The sequence below is a fragment of the Megascapheus bottae genome, chromosome 8, assembly GCF_031878675.1.
Source record: "Megascapheus bottae isolate mThoBot1 chromosome 8, mThoBot2.hap1, whole genome shotgun sequence".
Lineage (NCBI taxonomy): Eukaryota > Metazoa > Chordata > Mammalia > Rodentia > Geomyidae > Megascapheus > Megascapheus bottae.
The window spans coordinates 68,600,408-68,619,333 of NC_143516.1; the positions used below are offsets into that span (position 1 = coordinate 68,600,408).

General features: G+C 42.3%; 1 protein-coding gene across 3 annotated transcripts in view; it reads right to left on the reverse strand.

Moving 5' to 3' along the window:
- Ddx43 (DEAD-box helicase 43) overlaps nt 1–18,286 on the reverse strand; it is a 37,520-nt gene extending 19,234 nt beyond the window's left edge. The window contains exons 1-6 of one of the 3 annotated variants that reach the window (XM_090337734.1): nt 17,966–18,286; nt 15,688–15,743; nt 13,277–13,403; nt 10,974–11,105; nt 7,314–7,395; nt 166–322 (exon numbers count right to left, since the gene is read on the reverse strand). In XM_090337734.1, coding sequence (XP_090193860.1) covers nt 166–322; nt 7,314–7,395; nt 10,974–11,105; nt 13,277–13,403; nt 15,688–15,743; nt 17,966–18,215 — 804 coding nt within the window. In that variant the 5' untranslated portion in view covers nt 18,216–18,286. Of the gene's footprint in view, nt 1–165; nt 323–7,313; nt 7,396–10,973; nt 11,106–13,276; nt 13,404–13,595; nt 13,693–15,687; nt 15,744–17,965 lie in introns of those variants that run through there. The other 2 variants (XM_090337735.1, XM_090337736.1) reach the window with 2 other exon arrangements.
- Between the last annotated feature and the right edge of the window lie 640 nt (nt 18,287–18,926).

Sequence of the window (18,926 nt, forward strand, 5' to 3'; positions counted from 1 at the left end):
TTTAGGTTAGTTTCAAACATCAGCCCTCAGATCTTAGCCTCCTGAGTAGCCAGGATTACAGGCAAGAGCCATGGCACTTTGTATGCAACTTTTAACAGTAAGATACTGCTTGAGGGAGGAAAAAATTCCCATTCAGCAAAATGTGAGAATTTATAGAAAGCATACCTGAATTGGGGTTGGATTTTGAAAACCTGCCTTTTTAATATTTTCCATCACTTCAGGGTAACTTTGAAAGGCATCTTCAAATTTACACGTAGGATTAGGGATACGGCGTTTCTCACCATCTTTCAAGTCATCACATGTTATATTAAAATTTTCTTTCCTTTACAGAAAAATGTAAGGATTAATAAGTTTACTCCCCAAGGAAAAATTTAAAAATCTGTTCAGGTCATTTCTAGAAATTCAGTTGCAACAGATTAAAACCAAGCTGTTAGAAAATTCACAGTGAAACATACTAAGAAGTAGCCTGTAATTCCAACATTTAGGAGGTCAAAGCAGAAGGATCACAGAATAAGGCCAGCTTGAGATATACTTCAAAGATGTTTCAAAAACAGAAATGGGTGCCCACCAAGTTACAGTATATGGATGATGAATGAACCAATAAAAGTAACAAAAATGAAAGATCATGAAAAATAAAATTAGAAAACCATGGGCTTCATAGTTTGAAAGTTGAGAACTTGCAATGATCTATGTGTGTTTTCTTCCTTTGTGGTGATTCTAGGACTCGAATTCAGGGGCTTTCTCTTGCTTGGCTTGCCTGCCAACAGCTGGCACTCTAGCCATATCTCCAGTCCAGGTTCATTACTGGAGATGAAGTCTCTTGGCTTTTTTGCTTGAGTTGACTTAGGACTGTGATCCCCTTGGTCTTCAGCTTCTCAAATACCTAGGATTACAGGAGTAAGCCACTAGCACCCCAGGGGATTTTAATTGGAGGACTCCATCTTATTCAATAAGTCAAGAATGAGGGTGTAGACCTGTCATCCCAGCTACATAAAAGACCTTTAAGTATAAGGATGTAGCCCAGGCAAACCCCAGGAAAAAAATGTCTAACACAACCTGGAAACTCACTAAGGCAAAAAGATGAAGATTTGCTTAGGAACAGTTCCATCTTTTTTCTTTTTGGTGGTTTGAAGTCAAGGCCTTGCATTTGCTTGGCTGGCCTTCTACTGTTGAGCCATGACCTTGATTTTTTTTCTTCTCTTATAGTTGTGGAGCTTTAACTCAAGGCCTAGGAAGTGTACCAGAGTTTCTTTTGCTCAAGGCTAGTACTCTAACACTTTGAGCCACAGCTTTACTTTAGGTTTTTGAATAATTAATTGGAGACGAGTCTTTTTTTTTTTTTCTTCTGTCGGTTGTGGGGCTTGAACTCTGGGCCTGGGCTTTTCAGCTCAAGGCTACCACTATTTCCCTTGAGCCACAGAGCCACTTCTGGTTTTGTAGTGGTTAATTGGAGGTAAGAGTCTTAAGGACTTTAGTGCCCAGGCTGACTTTGAACCATGGTCCTCAGATCTCAGCCTCCTGAGAAGCTAGGATTACAAGCATGAGCCACTGTGACTGGCTATGGAGATAAGGACTTTTCTGCATAGGCTGGCTTTTTTTTTTTTTTTTTTTGGTCAGTTGTGGGGCTTGGACTCTGGGCCTGTGCACTGACCCTGAGCTCTTCAACTCAAGGTTACTGCCCTTCCCCTTGAGCCTCAGCCCCACTTCCAGTTTTCTAATGGTTAATTGGAGATAAGAATCTCATGGTCTTACTCTGAGATTCTACCTCACTCCAGTTAGAATGGCCATGATCAAAAAATCCAACAACAGATGCTGGAGGGGATGTGGCCAGGAGGGATCACTACTACACTGTTGGCGCGAGTGTAAACTTGTTCAACCACTATGGAAAGCAGTATGGTGGTTCCTCAAAAGACTAAACATAGAACTCCCCTATGACCCAATTCTACTCCTTGGCATTTACCCAATCGTCCAAAAACAAGGACATACTAAGCCCACTAGCACAATGATGTTCACTGCAGCACTATTTACCAAGACAAGATATGGAACCAACCCAGATGTCCCTCAGTAGATGAGTGGATCAACAAGATGTGGTATTTATACACACTGGAATTCTATGCTGCTATCAGAAAGAATGACATCACCCCATTTGTAAGGAAATGGAAAGACTTGGAAAAAAAATCATATTAAGTGAAGCCAGACCCAAAGGAACATAGGCTCAATAGTTTCCCTCATTTATAATAGTTAGTACAAACCTAGGACTTACCTAGCAGAGGATTGCAATAGCTCAAAGTCTAGATACATAAGGCCATATATGGTGAGGCTAAAGGACCTCCAGGATATGGAAACAAGAGCTTTATAATGTGTGATTGTTATTCTTAATGTACTATGTTATTTCTCTTCTCTTCTCTTCTGTTGCCCTTTGGTTAATATCATATTATTACAGTATGTGACTTTGTTACCTGGTATATTGTATGTATGTTTATGTTTTTATTTGAAATAGGAAAGGGAAGGGGGGAAATAAGAAGAGGGAAGGGGGTTGGGGGAGAGAAACGGGGACAAAAATATGAGAAGGGGTATTAATGTGTGAGAAATAATGCACATTCTATCTGGCGAATATAAGTGTAACACCTCTATACATTACAATAAAAAACTTCTTCAGCAATTAAAGAAAAAAGAATTTCATGGTCTTTAGTGCCCTGGCTGGCTTTGAACTACAATCTCAGTCTTCTGAGTAGTTAGGATTACAGACGTGAGCCACCCTACCCAGCTAAGTTCCATCTTTAAGAAAGCCCCAAGATGGTGGTTAAAAAAAAAAAAGTAGTTAAAAAGACATAAAGCCAAAAGGGCTAGTAGGTGGCAAGGTTCAACTGTAACAAGTGCAGGCCTGGAGTTCCAATTATAGTACCAGCCACATCTGCACTTGCAGCCTTTTAGTAGTTAATGGGACATAAGAAAGAGGTGTAGACGTTCCTGCCATGGCTGGCTTATGACTGTGACTCTTAGATCTCAGCCTCCTGGGTAGTTCAGACGACGGATATGAGCCACTGGCATCTGGTTAGTTTCTGTTTTTATTTATTTTTCGTTAAAAAAAAGCAGACAAAGGGTGAACCAATTCAACTGTGATACTTTACAACTTGGGGTAGAGGGGATTTAGGAGGGGAAAAAGTAGGAGAAAATGAGGGAGGAGGTAATACTGTTCAAAAAGAAATGTACTCATTACCTGACTTATGCAACTGTAACTCCTCTGTATATCACCTTTACAAAAAAAAATTAAAAACAAAACAGTCATGAAAAAAATGAAATGGATGCATCCACATATAACAAAACAAAACAAAAAGTAAAATGGGCAAAAATGGTGCTGGAGAAGGAGAGTCATGTACCTAGTAAGCAAACTACCGCTAAGCTATAACCTCAGACCTGGTAAGCTTTTTTTCTAAGTAGTGTACTATAAAACAGGGGCAGGAAATGTCCCAGCCCCAAATCATTTAGGACATGGTGAGAGGGACACATGTATGTCTTGTATGCTTCTTGACACCTACTCTGACCTCTTGAGTATGTTGGTAATGTGAATGTATATGTGTGTGTGTGTGTGTGTGTGAGCTCTCATGAGCTGTTCTGCTCATAGTTAGGCCTTTATTAGGTGAGCCATACTTCTAATTCTCACTTTTTCATGGTTAATTAGACATAAGAGTCTTCCAGGTTTGTCTGTCCAGGCTGGCTCCAAAGAGTTTCTCATATCTCAGCCTCCTGAGTAGCCAGGATTACAAGTGTAAGCCATTGCATTGACTGACTTCCAGCTTTTTCCATGTATGTGGTACCGAGGAACAGAACTCTTCTGCATGCTAGGCAAGCATTCTTACCACCAGGCCAAACTCCTGGCTCCTCCTTGAGCCTCTTTGTACTCAAGGGTAATGCTGTACCACTTGAGCCACCGTGACATTTCCAGCTTTTTCTGAGACGTTTATTGGAGATAAGAGTTTCACTGTCTTGCCAGGGCTCGCTTCCAACCACAATCCTTAGGTCTTGAGTAGGTACGATTTAAGCGTGAACCAACAGCACCTGTCTATATGCCCTATTTTCTTTCTTTTCTTTTTTTTTTCTAGTTCTAGGGCTTGTACTCAGAGCCTGGGCACTGTCTTTGAGCTTAATCAAGGCTAGTGCTCCATCACTTAGGCCACATCACCACTTCCTGTGTATGTGGTACCGAGTAATGGAACCCAGGGCTTTATGCATGCTAGGCAAACACTCTACCACTAGGCCACACTCTTGGACCAATGCCTATTTTTTGGATGGCAACAGAGTAGGTCTGTTTACACAATACCACAACTCCTCAGCAAACTCATGCAGCAGGGACTGATAGGCTTAGGACAGTGCCCAGGTCCTCAGTTTAAGGCCCAGGACTGGAAAAAATACACACACAGACACACACACAGACACACACACAGACACACACAGACACACACACAGACACACACACACACAGACACACACACACACACATGCAGCAAAAGAAAGTTTTCTGATGCATTATTGTCTTGTAGGACCATTTTTTTTTTTTGTAGGTCAAGGGCTTGAACTCTGGGTATGGGTATTGTCCCTGAGCTCTTCAGCTCAAGGCTACCGCCCTACCCCTTGAGCCACAGAACCACTTCTGGTTTTCTGGTGATTAATTGGAGATAAGAGTCTAATGGACTTTTGTGTTCTGCTGGCTTTGAGTTGTGATCCTCACATCCTCCTGAGTAGCTATTGTGCCCAGCCTGGATCACTATCTTGTATGAGGTTCACGTCACTTGGGGTCTCCGTTAGTACCTCTAGTTCTTCCCTTAAACAAGTCAGATTAACTACTGAATTACTAGCTGGACATTGGTGGCTTCCACCTGTAATCCTAGCTATTCAAGAGTTGAGCTTTGAAGATGAAGGTTCAAAGCCAGCCTGGGCAGAAAAATACTCATGAGACTCTTTTTTTCTAGTTAACCGCCAAAAAACTAGAAGTGGTAGAGTGCCATCCTTGAGTGAAAAAGCTAAGGGACAGAGCTCAGGCCCTGAGTTCAAGATCTATTACTGGCATACAATATCCCCCCTTAAGCCCCCCACACTCAGTGGCTACATATGGCTACTCTAAACGCAATAATAGACCAGCTTCAAACATGGTAGTATGGTTTGCTTTCTGTTTTGTTGTGCTAGGATTACAGGCAGGTTGCAATATGTTTTATTCAATACCAATGCTTGAAAACATATCCTGTAGGATGCAATCAAGTTTTCAACTGAATAAACATTTGTGTATCCAAATACAATCACATCAAGTACACTTCAAATACAATCATATTAATTCCTTGCCTTAAGAGTTAATTCTACTACCCATTTTAAAGCTACTGAAAGTGTATTCCTTTCCTAGTGAACTTTTCTATCATGTTCACTTTTTTTTTTTTTGCCAGTCCTGGGCTTGAGCACTGTCCTTGGACTTTCTCAAGGCTAGCACTCTACCACTTGAGCCTCAGCACCACTTCTGGCTTTTTGCTATGTATGTGGGGTACCGAGGAATCGAACCCGGGTCTTCGTGCATGCTAGGCAAGCACTCTACCACTAGGCAAAACTCCCGGCCCTCATGTTCACTTTTTAAAAAGAATTTAATTCGCAACACAGTGTGTGAATTAGGCTGAATGTACTCAAAGTAAATTCTTTAATGTACCAACCTAAGTGACACAGAATGTGGTATGTGATACTAGAATACTAACATTTCAAAACAAATATTTTGTTAGTCTTTTATTTAAAATACTTTAACATTATTTCAGGTAACTATTTTTCATAGTATAAATAAAACACATAAAATTTATCAAGATATTATGCTTCATCAATCATTAAATGGGTAAGGGAACTAAAGAAAGACTTAACAGAGAAGAGGTAAAAATGGCAAAGAAAACATATGAGAAAATTCTTGGCATCCATGGTCATAAAGGAAATGCAAATAAAAACAACCCTGAGATATCACCTTACCCAAATCAGAATGGCCAATATTCTGAATTCAGACAACAATTGTTGACGGGGATATAGAGAAGGAGGAACCCTACTGCACTGCTGGTGGGAATGTAAATTAGTACAGCTACTCTGGAAAGCAGTTTCAAGGTTTCTCAAAAAACTAAAAACAGACCTTTTCTACGACCCAGCCATACCACTCGTGGGCATCTACCCTGAGAATCATAACCTATGATATGATAAGGACACCTGCTTAGCTATGTTCATCTCTGCACTCTTCACAATAGCCAAGCAATGGAAACAACCCCCCACTACAGATGAATGGATACAAAAAATGTGATACATATATACAATGGAATTCTACATAGTCACCAGACAAGATAAAATAATGGCATTCACCGGGAAGTGGATGAAACTAGAGCAAATCATGTTGAGTGAGATAGGCCAAGACCAAAGAAACAAAAGGCACATGGTCTCCTTGGGTATTAGATCTAAACAATACAAGAGTGATGATTTAATACTCATGGACTCCAGGTCACTGACATGAATTTGGAGATATAAATATATCTATATATACGATGGGATATATATTCTATAGACATATATTGATTTATTATATAGATCGAATATATCTATGACTTACAAACTCTCAGCTTAATTTTAATTATATTTTTAAATTTATTTGCCAGTGATTGTATACAGAGATTCTTTTCTTAAATACTTGTCTGTAGAACATGACGTTTGAAACATGATGTAAAAACCCAGTGTTAATAAAAACTTTTAATAAAAAATATTGTGCCTTATGAATAAAAAACAAACCAAAACCAAACAAAAGAGGGTTTAGCCAGGCTCTGGTGGCTCACACTTGTAACTCTAGCTATATAGGAGGTTGAGATCTGAGGATACCAGTTCAAAGTCAGCCTGAGTAAGAAAAGTCAATGGGATTCTTACCTTAAATTACTCCCCAAAAATCAAGAAATGGAGCTATGGCTCAAATGCCAGCCTTGAAAGAAAAAGCTCAAGGCCAGGCCCTGAGTTCAAGCACTAGCACCTGAACAAAATAACAACACTATATAACACACTATATAAAAACACACTTAATGTCCTGGAGTGTTGTCTAGTGGTAGAGTGTTCACCTAGCATGCATGAAGCCCTAGTTTCAATTCCTCAGTTCCACATACACAAAAAAAGCTGGTGCGCTGTGGTTCAACTGGTAGAGTGCTAGTTTTGAGAAAGCTCAAGGACAGTGCCCCAGCCCTGAGTTCAAGCCCCCAAACTAGCATTAAAAAGAAACACCAAACAACGCCTCCCCCACTTACTGAGGTAATAAAATTACTCACCTCCAATTGTCTATTTGTACTTGTGACATTGAGCTTGTTGTTTCTGACTCTATGTAAAAGTTTTTCTTAATTGGAGGTAAATCTGAGAACAAAGATATAAATCCAAAGTATGATAAATAATGAGGATTGATATTTCATTAACATTTTTTCAAAGCTATAGAAATGGATATAAAATTCATATGTACTATGGTGGCCTGGGAATGTGGTTTAGTGTTAAGTGTGTGCCTAGCATGTGTGAAGCCCTGGGTTCAATTCCTCAGTACCATATACAAAGAAAAAGCCAGAAGTGGTGATATGGCTCAAGTGGCAGAGTCTACCTCTGAGCAAAAGAAGCTCAGGGACAGTGCCCAGGCACTGAGTTCAAGCCCAAAGACTAGCAGGAAAAAAAAAAGTACTGTATAAAATATGTACTAAGTTCTCCATAAATGTACTAAGTTCTCCATGAATAAATCTTAAGACAATTTTATAGTTTCCCACTACAAACAATATCATTAATCCTAGTTACTAGAAGCCTGAGGTCTGAGGATCATGGTTCAAAGCCAGCCTGGGCAGAAAAGTATGTGAGGCTCCAGAAAAATACCAGAGTGGAGGTATTCTTAAGTGGTAGAGTGTTAGCACTGAGCTAAAAAACCAAGCGAGAAGGCTGGGAATGTGGCTTAGCAGTAGAGTGCTAGCCTAGCATGCATGATACCCTGGGTTCAATTCCTCAGCACCACAATAAACAGAAAAAGCTGGAAGTGGTACTGTGGCTCAAAGTGGTAGAGTGTTAGCCTTGAACAAAAAGATGTTCAGGGACAGTGCCCTGAGTTCAAGCCCTAGGACTAGCCAAAAGAAACACACAAACCAACAACAACAAAACAAGAGAAGGAGGCCCCAGTGAAGTCAAGCTGAAGTAGTACGCGCACGCACGCACGCACGCACGCACGCACGCACGCGCACACACACACACACACACATACATCCCACACCTCTACAAATACTCCTTTTGGTTTACCTTTCAATTACATTCGTTACCCAAGAAAGGCATTTTGGTACTCTAATTTTAAATAAGGGAAAACATGATTCTACAAGACATCAAGCCATCAGAACTTCTTTGTTTTTTTTTTAGTCAGTTGTGGGGCTTGGATTCTGGGCCTGGGCGCTGTCCCTGAGCTCTTCAGCTCAAGGCTACCACCCTACCCCATGAGCCACAGGGCCACTACCAGTTTTCTGGTGGTTACCTGGAGATGAGTCTCGTGGACTTTCATGCCCAGGCTGGCTTTGAACCTGGATCCACAGATCTCAGTCTCCTCAGTAGCTAGGATTACAGACATGAGCCATGATCCTCAGATGTCAGCTTCCTGAGTAGTTAGGATTGCAGACATGAACTACTGGCACCCAGCAACCACTACAACTTTCAAACATAGTAAACTGATTTTAATTTTTCTTTGAAGATTCATATCTTTAATTTTTTTAAGTGCTGGGAATTGAACCCTGGCTTTGGATACACAAGGTAAGTATTGAGCCACAAATCCCATACCATTACCAATAATGAATTAAATTTAGATTCTTTTTCTGTCTCTGAGACACAGACTTATTATCTTTAGTCATGGAATGGAGACTAATTTTCTTAAATGCTCATCTTCCAAAGTGAAATCGTTCTCCTAGTTTCATGTATAATAAATCTTCACAACACATCTTGTATCTGGAAATTTAACATCCACAGGTGCTGGTCATCCCACCAATATTTTGTTCAGTGTATACGAGGGTCTAAGTCTCTTTTTTTCCCAGTGCCTATTCTGGGGCTTGAACTTAGGGCCTGGGCACTGTCCTTGAGCTTTGTTTTTGGCCAGTCCTGGGGCTTGAACTCAAGAGCTTGAGCACTATCCTTGGGCTTTTTCTTCAAGGCTAGTCCTCTATCACTTGAGCCACAGAACCACTTCTGGCTTTTCTATGTTTGTGGTACTGAGAAATTGAACCTGGGTCTTGGTGCATGCTAGGTAAGCACTCTACCACCAGCCCCTCCTTGAGCTTTTTTTTTTTTTTTTTTTGCTTAAGGTTATGCTCTACCATTTGAGCCACAGCTCTACTTCTGGCTTTTTTGAAGAGGTAGTTAATTGGAAATAAAGAATCTTATGGGCTTTCCTGTGCAGGCTAGCTTTGAACTGTGATCCTAAAATCTTAGCCTCCTGGCTAGGACTTAGCTTTCAAATTTTAAATAAAAGATGATGCACTGCTGACATATTCTGATAGACAAGACCAGTGTCTGAAGCGGGGTTGACTCATGCCTATAATCCTAGCTATTCTGGAGGCTTAGATTTGAGGGTCACAGTTTGAAGCCAGCCTGGGGCAGAAAAGTCCCTAAGACTCTTCAATTAATCAGAAAAAAAGGCAGGAGTGGAGGTACATCTCATGAAGCAGCGCAACATCCTTGAGTGAAAAAGTCACATCACAGCATCAAGTCCTGATGTCAAGTTCCAATAGTGACACACAAAAAGTCAGTGCCCAGGTTTATTATACACATTAATGTAATGTAGCACCGGAAAAATTTCACTTAAAATTCAACCTGGAGGCTAAGGGAGGTAGATTATGAGTTCAAGGCCAGTCTGGGGTACAGAAGAAGTTCAATAACAATCTGAATTATTACAGCTAAGCCCATCTTTTAACAAAATACAAACATTTCATAAAAACAAAAATCTATCCTTTTCAGGAACTGTTATCCTACCCTTCTGAAAACTTGTGACTTTTTAGTTTTGGGCCAGTATGAGTAGTGAGCAATTTTTTCCTTTATATTATTCATTCCTTCATATTATTTCTCCCCAGTACCAGGGACTTGCTTGCTGGGCAGGTTAGTGCTCTATCACATGAACCACAATTTCAGCCTCGAGTTTTGCTTATTTTGGAAATGAAGTTTCTCAGATTTTTCTCCATGGGCTGGCTTCAAACTGGAATCCTCCAGATTTCAGCCTCCAGAGTAATTAAGGTTGTGGGTACCTAATACCACCTCTTGATTAGTATACAAAAGAGTTTCACTCTGATGGTCATATATGCACACAATGTTTCCTCCTCATCAAACTAAGATGAACATGAAATCCATCTTTGCTTCATCAGAGCAGCAATGTCACCTTGAGGTTCTCATGTTTATTCCCTTCACATTTTCTCCTAGGGGTTGATTTTCTTTTATATTTACTTTTTGCACCAGTACTGGAGTTTGAATTCAGGACCTGGGCACTGTCCCAGTGAGTTTTTCACTCAAGGTTGGCACTCTATCACTTGAGCCACAATTCCATTTCTGGCTTTTTGGTGGTTAATTGGAGATGGGTGTCTCATGGACTTTCCTGTCAGGACTAGCTTTGAATTGTGATTCTCAATTCTCAAACTCTTGAGTAGTTAGAATTATAGATGTAAGCCACTAATATATAGCTCCTTTATATTTCCTTAATTTTTTGCAATGAATTATTTCAAATAGTACAAAAAACATTTGCTTTTGCATTTAGAAAACAAGTCATAGTACAGGCAATATAGAAGCTCTAGTGATCTCGGAACTAAAGCCAAATTAAGTTTTGGTTATTTATCATAAAGAGTTCCTTACTAAAAGTCAGACATTTCATCAAACCTAAGGACCAGAATAAGAATAAGAAGCCCTAAAACCACAAGTAAATATCAGGGTGTTACACTGACCTGCCCACTTTTTTTTTTCCCACTTCAAAGCATCTTCTCGAATCTGGTCCCAGTCTATCAGTGGCTGATCGTCTGTTCCACTGTCATTTGCGTTTGCCTCTTTTCCAACAGAAGGCTGAAACTCAACAACACCTGTTAAAAAATAGTCTTCTAAAGTTAATTTTGTAAGAAATCGCAATCGAATCTATGTTTATTAATAATAGGATGCTAATATTGAAATACAGAATTTGAAGCTGGGTGTTGGTGGCTCCTGACTACTCAGGAGGCTGAGAGCTAAAGATTATGGTTCAAAGGTAGCCGGAGCAGAAAAGTTCATGAGATTCTTATCTCCAAGTGGAACTATAGTGTTAGTGGTAGAGCACTAGGCCTTGAGCCAGAAAGCTAAAACAAAAAAACAAACAAAAAACATGAAGTCCTGTGTTCAAGCCCTAGGATCAGAACAAATAAAAATTTTTTTTGCTGGTCGGTTGTGGGGCTTGAACTCTGGGCACTGTCTCTGAGTTCTTCAGCTCAAGGCTTACAGTCTTACCCCTTGAGTCAAGCACCACTTCTGGTTTTCTGGTGGTTAACTGGAGATAAGAGTTTCACGGACTGTAGTGCCTGGACTGGCTTTGGACTGCAATCCTCAAATCTCAGTCTACTGAGTAGCTAGGATTATAGGCAGGAACCACTTGGGCCCAGCTGGAACAAATTTGTTGTTGTTATTGTTGTTCTTGATCAGGGGGACTGAACTCAGGGCCAGGGTGCTGGCACTGAGCCTTTCTGCTCAAAGCTAGTGCTTTACCACTTTGAGCCACAGTGCCACTTGCAGAGTACCAGTTGATCTCTGGAGATGAGTCTCATGGACTTTCCTGCCTGGGCAGGCTTTCAATCACAATCCTAAGGTCTCATCTTGCTGAGTAGCTAGGATTACAGGCATGAGCCACCAGTACCCAGCTAGAACCAATTTTTATTTTAGTGGTAGGATTTGTTTCTGAGCTCTTCAGCTCAAGGCTAGCACTCTACCACTTGAGCCATACCACCACTTCTGATTTTCCAGTGGTTAATTGGAGATAAGAGTCTCACACACTTTTTGTGCCTGGCTAGCTTTGAACTGCAGTCCTCAGATCTAAGCCTGCTGAGTAGCTAGGATTACAGGCAGAGCCACTGGCACCCAGATGCAGCTTTTATACTACCATGACAGTCAGGCTAACTTGTTATTGTTTACTGTCTCGGACAAACCCAGCTTATTGAAGAAGGGAAAAAAATAATATGAAGTGTCTAGTATGTATTAACATACTGTCATAATAGTTTTATGAAGGCAGATATTACCTAGGAAAGAGATGAAATGGAGCCCTGGCATTTAAAGTTTCTTTTCTTAGAAATACTAAGAGAAAACATGTTTATCTGAATGCAGGTTTTCAAGGTTCCATCGTGTTATTTCTTTTTTCTTTCCCCCTTTTAGTATAAACACATTTGAGATTTTAAAAAGAATTAAAAAATGTAAGTACTTTTTGCCAGGTGCAGTGGCTCACATCTGTAACCATAGCTACTCAGGAGGCTGAGATCTGAGGATCTCAGTTCAAAGCCAGCCTGGGTACTAAAGACCAAGAGATTCTTATCTCCAATTAACCACTAGAAAACTGGAAGTGGTGCTGTGCTCAAGGGATAGGGAGGGCGGTATGCCTTGAGCTGAAGAGCTCAAGGACAGCGCCCAGGCCCAAAGTTCAAGCGCCACAACCACCACCACCAACAACAACAAAATTAAGTTATTTTTCTTTTTCTTTTGTACTTATGAGGGCCTAGGTGCTGTCCCTAACCTTTTCCACCTAATGCTGGTAGCTCTATCACTTGATCTACATACAGCTCTACTTCTGGATTTTGGGTGTATATTTGGAGACAAGAGTCTCATCAACTTTCCTGTTTGGACTGACTTTGTATCACAGTTCTCAGATCTCAGCCTTTTGAGTAGCTAGGACGACAGGTGTGAGTTACCAGCACCCAGCTAATTAAGTAGCTTAAGAGACTAAGCCAGGCGATGGTGGCTCACAGCTGTAATTCTAGCTACTCAGAAGGCTGAGTTCTGGTAGACCACAGTTTGCAGTCAGTCTGAGCAGAAAAGTCCTTGGGGTTAAATTTCTAATCATATAGCAAAAAGCTAGGCTGGAAGCATGAGTCAAGTGGCAGGCCCTTGCCGAACAAGCAGAGCAAGTAGGAGGTCGCCCTGAGTTCAAGTCTTCCAGCATCACACACACAAACACACACACACATACACACACAAAGTTTTATTTTCTAATGTACTTCAGTAAGCAAACATTACTTACCACTTTTGTGTTCTGGATTGTAATTTTCATGTTTTTTAACAAAATTATCTATCATTGCTTTTGCTTTTGTCTGCATTGCCTTATTGCCAAAAATTTTGACTTCTGCCTCAGGATTTCCTTTTGTTATCTATATACAAGGAGAAAAATAGATGAGACTGAAGTCTCCTCACCTGCTCCAATTTTCCAACAGGATGAAAGCAAAGAAATCACAGTATGACTGTCATCCAGTGTCTAAATGTCTTGTATGAGTGAACACTGTTTATATATACTGTAGAGTTTGCCTCAGGGGTAGATGGAAACTGGGCATGGTGGCTCATACCTGTAATGCTAGCTACTCAGAAGGCTGAGATCTGAGGAACTTGGTTTGAAGCCAGCTGGGCAGAAAAGTCCCTGAGACTCTCTAATTAACCACGAAATATCTGGTAGTGAAGCTGTGGCTCAAGTGGTAGAAAGCCAGCCTTGAATGAAAAAGCCAATGTTAGTAACAGTACCCAAGCCTTGAGTTCAAGACCCAGAACCAACATCAAAACAAAAACCAAGGACAAAACCAACCAAATAAAACTCTTAGGCGGAAAAGGAACAGATCACATCTGCTGCAGAAAGAGTGCTGATGGCAGTGGAAGAGTTCCATGGAGACAAGCATGGAAGCAGGATGAACCGTTTAGGGAAAACGAAAAGGATAGCTTTCCCCCTGGAAAGTACACAGACACAACTCAGCAGCAGAGGAGAGAGGGATGAGCCAGGGAGACAATCAGCAATATCAGTTACCTTCAGGAAGATTAGGAATACAGGATCAGGTCAAGGATTTAGGTAGGGAGTTCAGGGAAGAAGTTATTTTTTGGACATGAGCAATATCTCATAGAGCTCTCTCTTTCATATGTGTGTGTGTGTGTGAGAGAGAGAGAGATAGAGAGAGAGAGAGAGAGAGAGAGAGAGAGAGAGAGAGAGAGAGAGAGAGAGAGAGAGAGAGAATATATGTGCATGCATATGTATATACTGAGAGTTGGGCTTTAACTCAGAGCCTGAGAAATGTTCCTTGTCGTTTTTGCTCAAAGCCTGTGCTCTACCACTAGAGCCACAGCTCTACTTCCAGCGTTCTTGCTGGTTAATGGGAAATAATCTCCAAAGACTTTCTTGTCTGGGCTGGTTTCAAATTGTGATCCTCAGATCTCAGCCTTCTGAGTAGCTAGGATTTCAAGCCACCAGTGCCTGGTTTTTAGACGGCATTTCACTTTGTAATCTAGGTTGACCTTGAACTTGAGATTCTCCTGCCTTTGCCTCATGCATACTTGGATTATAAGCATCACTACAGCTGAGATATTACCTATTATTTTAGGGTGTATGTGTGTTTGCTTATGTGTTTCTGTATATGTTGGTATTGGGGCTTGAATTTAGGGTTTGTACACTTTTTTGGGAGTCAGGTGTGGGGCTTGAATTCAGGGTCTTGGCACCGTCTACCACTTGAGTCACAGTTCTACTTTTGGTAGTTTCGCAGTGATATGAGTCTCGTGGACTTTAGCCATGATCCTTGGATCTCAACCTCCTGAGTAGCTAGGACTACAGGCATGAGTAACTAGCACCCAGCTATCTGAAAAATTTTTACTTCTTTTTATTTTGGTTTTGGTTGGTTGCAGGGCTTGAACTCAGGGCCTGGGTGCTGTCCCTGAGCTTCTCTGTGCTCAAGGATAGCATTCTATCACTTAAACCCACAGTGCCATTTCTGGCTTTTGAGTATTTAATTGGAGATAAGACTTTCCTGCCTGGGCTGGCTTTGAACCAAGATCCTCAGATCTCTGTCTCCTGGGTAGCTAGGATCTTCCTTCCTGTCTGTCTGTCTGTCTGTCTGCCTGCCTGCCTGCCTGCCTCTCTTTTTCTTTTTGCCAGTCCTGGAGCTTGAACTCAGGACCTGAGCTCTGTCCTTGGGTTTTCTCAAAGCAAGAACCCTACCACTTGAGCCACACCAAAATTTCTGGCTTTTTCTATGTATGTGGTATGGAGGAATCAAACCTGGGTCGTTGTGCATGCTAGAGAAACACTCTACCACTAGGCCAAACTACCGGCCCTAGGATTATTTTATTTCTAAGAGTCACAAAACTTTTTGCCTAGACCAGGCTACCACCCAGATAAATTCTGGAGAAGGCGGGCCGGAAGTTTGGCCTAGTGGTTAAAGTGCTTGCTTAGCCTGCATGAAGACCCGGGTTCGATTCCTCGGTACCACATACATAGAAAAAAGCCAGAAGTGGTGATCAGGGCCTGAGCTCAAGCCCAGGACTGGCAAAAAAAAAAAAAAAAATTCTGGAGAATGTTATATGGAAAGTTCTGACAACTTACTCTACAGTATATTAATAAACTGAGTAGAAAACCAAGTTGAATGAACAATGCTTTGAGGGCTTAGAACAACGATGATTTACCTGTATTCTGGTATTTGTTGTATTTTGGATTTCTCGGATTTTTGTCCCTCCACGACCTGTTTTTAAAAAGAAAGGTATGGCTGAAGGCGTGGCTCATCAGCAGAGTGCCTGAGCCACATCAGGTACAAAGCCCTGCATTCAAACCTTCATACTGCTCTCCACTAAAAAGGCCAATCTCAGGAAACAGGTGTGAGAATCAAGGTTTGAAGCTAATTCAGGCAGAAATGTCCATGAGACTCTTATCTCTTAACAAACAAAAAGCTGGAAGAAATGGGTCAAGTGGTAGAGCATCAGCCTCAAAAAGCTAAGCACCAAAAAGCACCAGCACTAAATGCTAGGGGACAGTACTCACACCCAAAGTTCAAGTCCTAGTACTGGCATTAACAAAAACAAAACAAAGGATGGGTGCCAGTGGCTCACATCTACAATCCTAGCTACTCAGGAAGCTGAGATCTGAGGATCATGGTGTGAATCCATCTCAGGAAAGAAAGTCTGTGAGGTTCTGCTTGCCAATGAACCACCAAAACCCAGGAAATGGTGTTGTGGCTCAAAGTGGTAGAGTGCTAGCCTTGAGCAAAAAAGAGTTCAGCCCTAAGATGGCAAAAAAAAAAGCAAAGACAAGCATAGTGGAACATATCTATAATCAGAACTACTTGAAAAGAGGAGGCAGGGAGAATACAGATTTGAAGTAAATCTACGCAAAGTCACAGTTAGGGAAATATTTCTATTTCTGCTTCTAGTCCTCTCCTCTCCCCACTTTGCTTTCATTTATTTATTTATCTATCTATCTATTTATTTATACTCCTCTCTTGAGATCCTGGGTCCAATTCTCAGTATGTCACATACATAAACACACGCTTACATGAAAGACTATGGGGGCTAAATTAGGGTTCAGTGAGGGAGCAAATACTTAAAACACCTGATTTCTTGAATGTAATCTCTAACTTTACAACAAAAAAAAGAAAAACAAGAATAGAAAAATGGCAAAGAATTTAAATACACAGAATAGATATTTCTCCAATGATACAAAATGATCAGCAAGTACATATACTGTTCAACATCACTAATCAGGTAAATGCATATAAAAACCACAGCAAGAGTGCCTCATTCCTGTCAGGGTACCCGTTCTTTCTTTTGTTCCAGCTCTGGGTTCAGTATCCAGTAGGTGCATGTGCAGATGTGCACGCACGCACGCACACGCATGCATGCGCACGCACGCACACACACACACTGCAGATCCAACATTAAGTAAGTATGGTTAGAACTGGTTTCCAATTGCAAAAGTGCTGTTTTTTTTAAGGCACACCACTCTTGAGATCTGTGCCTGATCATTAGTCTTTTCTAGCTAGTGAATTTCCAGATATTGTACTCATCAGCCTTTATACTGCACTAGTAAATATCAGCCTACATAGTCTTAAACAGGTCTTTTTTTTTTTTTTTTCCAAACTAAAACAAAAGCTAGGCACTATAATCCTAACTACTCGGGAGGGTAAGATCTGAGAACCATCCCAGGTAAAAAAGTCTGTCAGACTCTTAACCCCCAGCCACCAAAAAGCAGGAAGTAGAACTATGGTACAAGTTGTGAGACAGCTAGCCTTGAATGAAAAAGCTAAGTGACAGTGCTCAGGCCATGCGATCAAGCTCTAGTTAACAGGCACAAGCAGGCAGGTACAGGAACACATGCATACATACATACCCATACACACATACACACACAGGAATAAAACACAATATTAACTCTCTCTCTCTCACACACACACTAACACACGAAGAAAACAAAAGTATTAACTACCCAGTTAAGGGTGGCTCAGAGCTGCTAAAACATATACCCAGGAGGATGAGATCTGAGGATCACAGTTCAAAGAAAGCCTCGGCAGACAAATCTGAAGGAAGCCTTGAGTTCAAGCCCCAGCATCATCACAGAAGAAAAAAAAAAGGTGAACTCTAATAATACGCTATGGGCAAAATGTCATAATTTATGCACACCGTAGTAATTTAAAAATGTTATCTCCAATTCTTTTAAACAATGAATTTGTGAGTCAACATGCACTAGGAAAAACAGATGTCATTCTCCTGCGGGTCAATGAAGACAGGGAAAGTTAACACTTAGGGCAAGACGTGGCCGATGCTGAGCAGCTCCCCAGGAAGCCCGACGTCTCGGCTGCTCTCCGGAAACACCCGGCGACGGAGCCTGAGCACCCGGGGAGGCGGCGGCCCCGCCCCCCGCCGCCGCCCCCGCCCCGCCGCCGCCCCCGCCCCGCTCTCCCGACTCGCTCACCGATCACGACGCCCACCAGGTCGTTCTTCAGTCGGAAGCAGAGCGGCGGTTCCCGACGGCCGGCGGACCCGGCCTCCGGGGCCCCAGGAGCCTCCCTCCACTCTCCCCCGCGCCGGCCCCGGCTTCCTCCGCGACCTCTTCTACTGGGCTCCCCTGCCGGCCGCTGCTCCTGACCTCGGTACCCCGTGGAGCTCCGGCGGGAAGCAACGACCCAGCGGGGGGCGTTGGCTCCTGCCGATTGTCTGGACATGGTTCTGAGAAAGATCCCGCGTGTGCCCCGTAGTTTCCGTGGGGCTCTGCCCCCGCCCACCCCGCCGGCCGTCGTAGAAACCCTGTGCCAGGGCATCCACGCAGCCGCTACTTTAAGAGGCCCGCGAGCCCCGCCGCGCCCCGCCCTGCTCTTGCTGCGCAGCCATTGGCTCACGGGCATTGTGGGCGGGCCCCTCCAGGATTGGCCAACTCGCTGTCTTACCTGGGGGGCGTGTCTTGAACTAGTGTGTAGGTACGAGTTGGCTTCCTCTATAGGCTGGGATCTCCCCTCTCCAGCTTTGTCCCTGGCTCCGTCGAATAACCTGCGTTCTTGAGAACACCTCCATTTCAGTGCGCCGAAAACGCTCCAAACCATGCCTCAAACACTGCACTCACATTTCTAACATGACTCAATTGGCACATTAACAAGAGCGGGCTCTGGAGGCTCACTTTATAGGATCACAGTTCGAAGCCAGCCCGGGGAGAAAAGCCCATGAAACTTGAGATTTTTTTTTTCCTGGTCCTTGGGCTTGAACTCAGGGCCTATAGGTGCTGTCTTTGAGCCTCTGGCTCAAGGCTAGTGCTCTACCGGTTGAGCCACAGCGCCACTTCTGGCTTTTTCTGAGTAGTTTATTGGAGATAAAGTCTCACGGACTTTCCTGTCCGTCAAACTGTCATCCTCAGATCTCAGCCTCCGGAGTAGCAAGGATTT